Here is a 10,706-nt window from a genome sequence, read left to right as displayed (position 1 = left end):
TAGAATGTTTATGATCATTTTGATAAAAATATTGTGGACACTACACCTTTGTCAAGAAGCAAAATACCCATTACAAGTTTGCTTCTTTTCCAAAATATATGATTTGATATACTTCCTTTTCAATAATAATTGATTCCAGATAATAGTTTGGGGACATCTGTACTTAAATACTAGCTGAGCCACCTTTTGCGATGGAATGCAAAGGAATACTGTCCCTGGAAACTAAATATAAATTTCTGGCAGGACAGAAAATATTATAATAATGAGGCAATAATTAAATTATTTTTAAATCTGTGTGATTTTTTTCCCCTTGGTAAAAATAGTACATAGTTCAAGAATTACCCTCTTCTAAATTTCTAGTTTCTATATTACAGTCCTCAGTAGATAAATTATTGTTATTAATGTCTTACTCGTAACTATAAGAAATTCACAAATGAGATTGCTACCCAGGAGGATCATTTATAGTTGTGCAATATTAAAATTTCCTCCATCACTTAAAAAAAGGTAAAGCAGTCCAAAGATATTGCTTTCCACCACAAGTTTGCATGATTGAGATTTGAACATCAAAATTGCTGGTTTTTACCCAGGAGTTACTGTTAGCACTGTAATATTATATGATCTCCTTACATTTTTGTTTTCATGTGATGAACTGTAACTATGTAATTAAACAGAATTCTGACAATCATATTCTTCGAACCTTTAAAATGTCACTTATTCCTTTATTTATTGGCTTGCTATTTTCAAAATAAAATAAAAGAGACCCTTTATTAAATGGAAGATTGCCGAGAATTCATTATGTATTTCTAGTGCTTTCCTAACCCTGTGTTATAATCGGACATCATTTTTACTAGGTTGACTCTGGTTTGGTGGAATCATGGGATGTTAATATGGAAAATGATGTTGGCGACCAGCACTTTCATTTCCAGTGCAGTGATACCTAGTTTCATTAAGTGGCTTTCACAGCAGCACACACCTGGGAAACAGTTTTTCTCCAGCACTAGGCTCACTCTTTCATTACAAAGGAGATTACTGAAGGTGAACATTTGGTAGAAAAACATTTCACATCAAGAGTGAGAAGCATGCAGTCCAACCACACTAGCTGCCAGTGACTTCCTTATTATATATTTCCATCCCTTGGCCTTGGTCACTGGCATTTAGATCACTCAGGAAATACACCTACAGAATCCATTTCTCAAGCTTAATCTTTAAATCTTATCTGGGCTTTTCTTTCTGGTTTGCTAGATTAATTTATTAGTAGTATTTTTTTTTTCTTTCAGAGAGTTATGCCTTTATAGAGAGCTTCCATAATATGAGAGAAATCAAAGTGAGTGAGAGAGCTGGCATTAGAGATATTGAATGTCACAAGACACAGCCCAATAGCAGTGACACTGTTATTTTTGTAATGTACGAAGAAAAACGAAACCAAATAATGCCCCAAAATGGCAAAACTTCCATCCTTTTTTTCAAACTAGTCAAGAACTATATTAGACAAAGTTACTGAATTTTTATATCGATATGGTGAATTATTAAAATAAAGATTTAAGTAAGAACTGGATAAAATAGCTAAACATTAAGAGAAGCTCCAGAGATCATGTAGACTAAGCATGTCAAACTCAAAGGCTAACACGTGCCAAATAAATGAGGCATGCGCCCGCCGGCCACAAGTTTGACATGCTTGATGTAGACCGTTGGTGAAGAGTTTGACATAAGTTTATGGTAAATACAAAAATAGCTGAAAAGAAACAATTAATCACTCTGGTTGGGGAACAAAGTTCTGTAGGAGAGAAGGCAGTTATTTTTACCATGTGATTCAACTGAGAAGAGTGTTGACAAAGTCATAAAAAAAACACAACCAAATATGGAAACAATCAAACTTTAAGACAAATGTTTTTGAAAGATGGTCATTTAAGAAAGGTATTCATTCACATGTCATGAGTTTATGGGAATAAGATATCAACAAATCAATAAAGAATGCCCTAAAATTGAAAAAAAAAATCTGGTAGTAATATAAGCATGCTATTCAGAGAAGTAGAGAGAAATAAAACAATCAGAAGAAGTGAAATGTGTTGTCTTGATGGAGGGAAATAGGAAGAGCAGGGAACGATTTTTTGTAGAAAACCCCACACAGCACTCTGACTCTGAACTGCACCCACTTATAAAATGCACTGAGTGCTGCATCGAGAAGTTACTGGTTTGCATTGCTCTGCATTTAACGCTTCCTGTTAATGTTATTTTGTAGAAATTCTTGCCTAATATTCTTTGGTGGCAAATGAAACTAATGATCATGGGGCACTGCATTTTATTCATTCAAACAGCAGAATACAGTATACTATGTCGAGGTAAGCATTTGCATGCAAAACCCCAAAGTCTGAAATTACTCATAAACCTGGAAAAATGTTCTAAAAGAGGATAACTATATAATATCATTCAAACAGGGAAAATAGGCAATAAGTGGGAAATATTGCAGACATTTATCACCCATACTCTCGATTTAGATCTTTTCTTACACTTTACAACAGAGTTAGTACTTTAAACTGGGAAAAACATAATATGTAAACCAACCTTGAACACTTATAAAATTTCCTGAGCAAGCACTGCAGTTATTCTAGAAGTTCCAGGTCTGCCTGTGACTATCTATCACTAGCAATAGAAAAGTGGGGTTATTTTTAAATTTGTTTTATTTTTCAGATAAATGTATGAAAGCCTAGAGACTTGGATTAGAATAATTCCAATGAACAAACCAATGAAAAAATATACTAACTTATGAATGTAAAGGTCAACACTTTCTAGACACTACATTCTAATAATGGCCAAACTAATGATGACCCTATATAATAAAAGAATAATATGCAAATTGACCATCACTCCAACACATAAGATGGCCTCCCCCTTGTGGTCAAAGATGGTTGCCCCCATGTGGACACAAGATAGCCGCCACAAGATGGCCGGCAGGGGAGGGCAGTTGTGGGTGATCAGGCCAGCAGGGGAGGGCAGTTGGGGGGAACCCAGGCCTGCAGGGAGAGCAGTTAGGGGTGACCAGGATGGCAGGGGAGGGCAGTTAGGGGTGACCAGGCCAGCAGGGGAGGGCAGTTGAGAAGCTGGCAGGGGAGGGCAGTTAGGGGTGACCAGACTGGCAGGGGAGGGCAGTTAGGGGCAATCAGGCCATCAGGGGAGCAGTTAGGCATCGATCAGGCTGGCAGGGGAGTGGTTAGGGGGTGATCAGGCTGGCAGGCAGAAGCAATTAGGGGCAATCAGGCAGGCAGGTAGGCGAGCAGTTGGGAGCCAGCAGTCTTGGATTGTGAGAGGAATGTCTAATGGTGGGATTGTGCCTAAATGGGCAGTTGGAGATATCTTGAGGGGTCCCAGATTGGAGAGGGTGCAGGCTGGGTTGAGGGACACACACACCTCCCCCGCCATGCACGAATTTCGTGCACCAGGCTTCTAGTAATAAAATAATGGTGTTACATGTTTATGTCATTTTATATTTTTCAAAGTTATTTTCTTATCACTTTCGTGGAAAGAAGCTAAACTTCATGTTCACAATGTAACATCTCCACCTATACTTTATAAACATCTTAATTCTACAATATCTTTAATCAAGCAGTACAAGAATATAGCACATCGTGCCCAGCCAGTGTGGCTCAATAGTTGAGGGTTGACCTATGAGCCAGGAAGTCAGGGTTCGATTCTCAGTCAGGGCAAATGCCCGGGATTGCAGGCTCCATCCCCCGTGTGTGGTGTAAAGGAGGCAGTCAATCAATGATTCTCTCTCATCAATGTTGTTTCTAAATCTCTCTCCCTTTCCCTTCCTCTCTGAAATCAATAAAAATATATTTAAAAAAATAAGAATACAGCACATTATGATAAATCAGGAGACATATGGTGATTACAGGGCTTCCTAATTATAATGTGGACTTTACCTCTTTGGAATATTACTGCAAGGCAGCTGTAGGTTTTTCTTTAATACAGTGCTAGATAAACCAACATAATAACTAAACCTGCTAAAAATTATTTTTAGTTTACTCTATCTTGTAAGTTGACATATTTTAAATGTATATGTTTTTTTAGTAATAAACTGAATTACTTAAAACATTCTATGAATCTAATAGTTATTAACTAAAAATGAGAGCCCCATCCGCCTGTCTCCCACCCATAAGCATGATGACAAGTTAAGGACATTTCTATGCCATTTGCTCAGCACGCATAGAGGCCTTTCAATGATGTTTCACGGTCACTCTGATGACAATATAATCAACACCTAATCATGGTAGGTTAATTAGATGCATCCTTTCCCTGACAAAACTATGCATTCTATAATGACATTTAATAAACCTCTCATCAAACAGCAATTTCCTTTAATTGGTTACTTTAATGTAAATATTAAAATAGTGGCATTCAAAGGAAATAGATTTTTATTTAATGTATTATATATCAATATAAATTATATATGTAAAGAAGAATCTTAGGAAGCATCTTGCTTCCTAAGTAGCACCTTGCAAAAAAGATTTAAAATATAATTTAATTCATTTCTGACCTTTCATTCGGTGGATCTGTTTTTATCTCTTTCCTTAATAACAACCAGAATAGCAGGTACAACAAATTGTGTGTGTGTGTTTGTACACTCACACAATATATATATGTACATATATATGTGTGTGTGTGTGTGTGTGTGTATAACATATGGCAGTATTTTAAAACTCTAGCAAACTATGTATAACATTAAAGAAAGTACAATGAAAGTGCTTTGTTAATATGTTCAGAGGGGGGAAAAATGAACAGAATTTTACCAGGTAGCAGCTGAGAGTGGAATAGGAATAGTAGGGAGGTCAGAGAAATTTCCGCAGGACTGAGGAGGGTTCAAAATCCCTGAAAAAAATCCTGAACTCTATTATATAAGTAAACTCTCTACCAGACAGAAACAAAGATTATGAATTTTTCAAGAGTTGTGGACAGCCATCTTGGAAGTACAAGAGGAAAGCTTGAATGAGTTAAGCCAACACCAGTGAAGTGGATCCAATGCCATGGAAGGGGATCCAGAAGCTGGTTTGTGCCCACAGTTGACTTCAGAGACGAGATTTTTAGTCTTAGTCAATAACCTTTGCCTGAAGCTTGACCTCCCCGGATGGCTCCATTACATGAGTCAGTAAGTTTCCTTTCATGTCTAAGCTAATTAGAGTCGGGTTGACTAAAACATTTCCGTTAAGAATGTTCTCTAGATGATGTAGGTCACCAACACCAGGGAGAACAGAGCAGATGGATCCGGTGGTTTCATGTTCAGGCCAGCAGCAGTTGGGGCACCAGCCCGTTACCTTGCACTGTAGATCGGAGGCAAGACAGACAGGCACCTCTGTGCTCTGAGCACAGTCCTGGGAGGAGGAAACAGAAGAGGCTCTGATGGTTTCCAGGCCATCACAGCTGCCCCTTCAGGTAAGAGGTGGTGAGACCCATAGATAGGAGATTGTCTTTAACATTTTGTCATATTCTGTTTCATTAATACAACCCAAATTGTGCATGTATCTTATAACTGTTTTTAGAAATTGGTGCATAGACTTCTATTACTTATTAGGTGGAGATTTTATATGTAAATGTAGCACTGAGAATCCCTTTTCCATTGTTTTGTTGGGGAATTAAATAGGGTGATGTTTGGATTGAAAAAAGTAAAACATATTCAGTCAACTGGCATCCACGGTAGACACTGAATAGTGGGAAGAAACTGTATAATGATCTATGGATTTAACAGTCATCAAAAATTTGCTCAGATCAAGGAAAAAGCTTAGGCTCTAGTCTTCGGTCTCCGAGAGAAGGTTGGGTAGTTGACATAAATGTCCTCTCCTGCACCATCTGATGGTTGGCTGATGGAGAAGGAACTTCTGTAGTTGTTGGATGCCTAGAAAGACAGGCAGAGAGGGTGTCAATAATTCACTGTATTTCAGCAGCTAACAAAGACAACGAAAACAAATATCTTTTCCATTCAACTACAATAGAGGTCAACTTTCTATTACAATTACCAGTAATTTCATAAAACATCCTCTTTATTATATTGAACTTCTGTGAGAAATCATATTCTTAACTTGCAGAGCCCTGAGTAAGATGCAACAGAGGCCTGGTCTACTTTATCCCTTGCTACACTGGGTTTATGAAACACCTCTTTAGATGCAAAACACCCTTTCCCAATGTCAGGGGTTTTGATGAGAACAATTCTCATTTTTATATGGAAAGTCTAGTATAGTATTTTCCCGTTTTGGGACCCATGAATTAATTTCTATTGAATGAATGTCATCAGAGGCCATGCTTTTTTATTTATTTTTTATTTTTTTAAATTTATCTTTATTGTTGAAAGTATTACAGATGTCCCCTTATTCTCCTTATTGATCTCCTTCCCCCCACTCCTGCCCCCACCTAGGCCTTTAGCACACTATTGTCTGTATCTATGGGTTAGGCATATATGCATTTAGGTTCTTTGGTTAATCTCTTCCCAAGCCTCCCTACCCCTTTCCCCCTGAGATTCATCAGTCTGTTCCATGCTTCCATGTTTTAAAGGACAGTACATTATGTCCTGGCTTAAAAATAAGCAACTGAACACAATAAATTAATGAAATAAACTAATACTGACTTTCAAAATAATGTTATGTTATCATTTGAGGGCTTTGGTGTTTTCAAGGAGAAAGCAAGTTTAAGTGTCATTGTTACTTATATAGCCTGTTGATAAAAAAAAAAAAAGATCAAGTCTAACTTCATCTAAATATCAGCCTAAAATCTAACTTTATAATCATCATTCAAAATACCATTATTCTATAAAAGGCTGAAAAAGTTGAATACAAAATGTAGGAAGTTGCAAAGCTCTTTCCTGCCTCTGAATTTCACAGCAACAACTGTGGCTTTGTTTTGGCTTGAGTGGGCAACAGCTAAGGACAAAGAACAAATCCAAAAATTGTATAAACCAGACCACTGATTAGCTGGTGCAGGAGTGGCAGGTAAGGCAAGACTTCTTTAGTCTTTGTGCTTGGTGCCAAAAAAGTAAGCCATGAATTATTCAGAAAAAAAGAATTTTCTTGCAAATAGTAACTACTTAATAGAAGAAAAATTTAAACTGATAGATTATTGAGAAGTCTGAAGCACACATATTGAATTGTCAGAAACATTTTAGTACTTGGCGTTTTGACTGGGTAGAATTTAATGATAAGTAATTAAGTCGAAGAGAAATGGATGTAATTGTAGATAACACTTGGGGAAATGTTTTATTGTACAGTTTCCTAAACAGAATAATATCTGTTAAAGAGAATATTTGATCCATTGTGGAGACATGAGCATCCCTCTTATCTGCAAACACAGATGGATTTTTTTACTCTTTCCAGTAAACAAAGTGGGCACGTGCAAATGAGGAGGAAATGGTTACACTTCATCAGACACCTGCAGCCCCTTGGAAGGCTCTTTAGCTTTATAATCTGAACATCCATTAATTAATCAATTAAGCAAAAGGTCAGACCATTTATGTAGTTTAATTTAATCCCCACAATAACTTTATGGCATAAAAACATAATTGTGCCCTGTACTGGGTCAGATAGTGTCTCTCCCCCCCCCACCGCCCCAATTTATGTTCTTCCAAGACCTTCATGATGTGACCTTATGTGAAAATAGGTTTGTTATAGAAACACAGACACAGGGAAGAATGCCATGTGAAGACAGAGGCAGAGTCTGGAGTGACGGGGCCACAACCCACGGAATGCCAAGGAGTGCCAGAAGCCAGCGGAAACTAGGAGAGAAGCATGGAACAGATTCTCACCCCAAGGAGGAACTGATCCTACTGGGACCTTGATTTTGAACTTCAACCCTAGAACTGTAAGAGAATAAATTTCTGTTGTTCTAAATCACCCACTTTGTGGGAATTTAGTTGTGGCAGCCCTAGGAAACCAATACAGATTTTGGTAATGTGCAGTGTTGATTATTATGTTGGTGTGATTGCTCTTTTATCTATATTAATGTAAAACAGTTTTGAAGGGTATTAAAAATAGAAGAATAGTTCAGAAAATAACTATTTCATCAAATAACTGACACTTAAATTACAGGCAATGCATGGCCAGTTTGTTTAAATGAGAATGAAAAAGAAGAAGAAACCAAGATGGCAGCATAGATAAACACCTAAACTGCTGCCTCGCACAACAATTTCAAAACTACAACTAAAAGAAAAAACGGACATCATCCAGAACCACAGGAAGGCTGGCTGAGTGGAAATTCTACAACTAGAAGGAAAGAGAAAAGCACACTGAGACTCAGAGGAGCTGCAGGAGGCAGAGGTACTGAGACACGTGCGCGGAGAGGACTGGCAACTGAGTGCATGGCTGGCTTTCTCAAGCAGGAGGGAGACAAAAGCTCCCAACTGCGCTGTACTCCAGTTCCGGTCGAGACTCTGGGGACCCAGACTCATCCGGGGTGAAACTGGACTGTCAAGAAAGAGAAAAGCACACTGAGACTCAGAGCAGCTGCGGAAGGCAGAGGTACCGAGGTGCGTGTGCGGAGGGGTTGGACAACTGGGTACGCAGCTGTCTTTCTCAAGCGGGAGGGAGACAAAAGCTCCCAATTGCACTGAACTCCAGCTCTGGGTGAGACTCTGGGGACCCAGACTCATTCGGGGAGAAAATGGACTATCTGGCAGCAGGCGGATCTCGAGGGCGGCTTTCTCTCAGAGGTGCTTGCAGTGATTAACATTGGACACTGAGACACAGGGGCCAATTAGGGCAGGGCTGATGGGAAACCAATGCTGTCTGCTCCACCCTGAAACTCCGCCCCATCCAAGCTGAGCACAGAGGCTTTTGCAGGTCTTGTCTCATAAGGGTGTCTCCAGCACAGAAGTTCTCCCAGTGTAGACAAAGCTGATCCTCATAGCCAATTGGCCTGGAAGGCAATTCCTCCCAGTGATACCAACAACAATCAAGGCTTAACTACAACAAGACTGTGCACACAGCCCACAAAGGGGTGCACCAAGAGTGTCCACCTCAGGTAACTGGGGAGGCTGAGCCACTAGGCCCTATAGGACACCTAGCACACAAAGCCATTCTATCAACTCAGGGAAGCAGCCAAAATGCAGAGACAAAGAAACAGATCACAAATGAAAGAAATGGAGGAAAGCAAATGACTGGATATAGAGTTTAAAACCATGGTTATAAGGTTTTTCAAGAATTTTCTAGAAAAGTCCGATAAATTTAGCAAGATCCTCGAGGATATGAAAAAGGACCAACTAGAAATAAGCATACACTGACTGAAATAAAAAATATTATACAGAGATCTAACAGCAGACTAGAGGATCACAAGAATCTAGTCAAAGATTTGAATTACAAAGAAGCAAAAAATACTCAACCGGAAAAGCAAAAAGAATCCAAAAACTTGAAGATAGTGTAAGGAGCCTCTGGGACAACTTCAAGCCTACCAACATCAGAATTATGGGGATGCCAGAAGAAGAGAGAGAGCAACATATTGAAAACCTATTTGAAGAAATAATGGCTGAAAACTTCCCCACCTGGTGAAAGAAATAGACTTACAAGTCCAGGAAGCACAGAGAACCCCAAACAAAAGGAATCCAAAGAGGACCACACCAAGACACATCATAATTAAAATGCCAAGAGCAAAAGACAAAGAGAGAATATTAAAAGCAGCAAGGGAAAAACAGTTAGTTACCTACAAGGGAGCACCCATACGATTGTCAGTGGATTTCTCAACAGAAACTATGCAGGCCAGATGGGAGTGGCAAGAAATATTCAAAGTGATGTATAGCAAGAACCTACAACCAAGATTACTCTACCCAGCAAAGCTATCATTCAGAATTGAAGGGCAGATAAAGAGCTTCACAGATAAGAAAAAGCTAAAGGAGTTCATCACCACCAAACCAGGATTATATGAAATGCTGAAAGGTATTCTTTAAGAAGAGAAAGAAGAAGAAAAAGGTAAAGATAAAAATTATGAACAACAAATACATATCTATCAACAAGTGAATCTAAAAATCAAGTGAATAAAAAAAATCTGATGAAAAGAATGAACTGGTGAATATAATAGAATCAGGGGCATAGAAAGGGAGTGGACTGACAATTATTGGGGTGGAAGGGGTGTGGAGGGTGCGGGAAGAGACTGGACAAAAATGGTACACCTATGGATGAGGACAGTGTGGGGGCGGGGGGAGTAAGGGCAGAGGGTGAGGTGGGAACTGGGTGGAGAGGAGCTATGGGGGAAAAAAGAGGAATAATTTAATAATCGGAACAATAAAGATTTATTAAATTTAAAAAAAAGAAGAAGATTGCTAATTGCCAAATGAACTGAGTTTACAAAACTTTTATGATGTACAAGGAAAGAGGGGGGAATGACAACTCTGAGATAACTTACCTTATTCTCTGTGGCCTGGGACTCTTTACCTTGGACACTTTTCTGTCTCCTTCTCTTCCTGGAAATACATATTCAATAGAGGTATTAAGAATTACACTCCAGACTAATGTTATTTCAAATCCTCTATGTGCCTCACCTGTGCCCTAACTCACATGCCCTTACTAAATATGTTGAAGTAGCTACCCACAGTTACTTTATACATACTTACCCAAATTTTTTTTTCATTTTCCCACCTTCTCCAATGTGTTTCCAGATGGTAGAAGCAACTACATGAATATCCAGCGGGTGGACACTAGTCATTAATCCCAGTGAGTTTAGTAAAGAATGGTTCATAG

The 10,706-nt window shown here is 38.7% G+C and overlaps 1 protein-coding gene across 1 annotated transcript in view; it reads right to left on the bottom strand.

The window, feature by feature from the left end:
• Nucleotides 1-5,773: 5,773 nt before the first annotated feature.
• Nucleotides 5,774-10,706, bottom strand: part of CD226 (CD226 molecule) — a gene marked incomplete at both ends in the record, with an annotated part of 47,597 nt that continues 42,664 nt past the window's right edge. The window contains 2 exons of the mRNA XM_080683793.1: nucleotides 5,774-5,887; nucleotides 10,372-10,429. Coding sequence (XP_080539919.1) covers nucleotides 5,774-5,887; nucleotides 10,372-10,429 — 172 coding nt within the window. The remainder of the gene's footprint in view (nucleotides 5,888-10,371; nucleotides 10,430-10,706) is intronic.

The sequence above is a fragment of the Plecotus auritus genome (assembly GCF_963455305.1).
Source record: "Plecotus auritus genome assembly, chromosome: 8".
Lineage (NCBI taxonomy): Eukaryota > Metazoa > Chordata > Mammalia > Chiroptera > Vespertilionidae > Plecotus > Plecotus auritus.
This window is presented reverse-complemented; position numbering and strand designations above follow the sequence as displayed.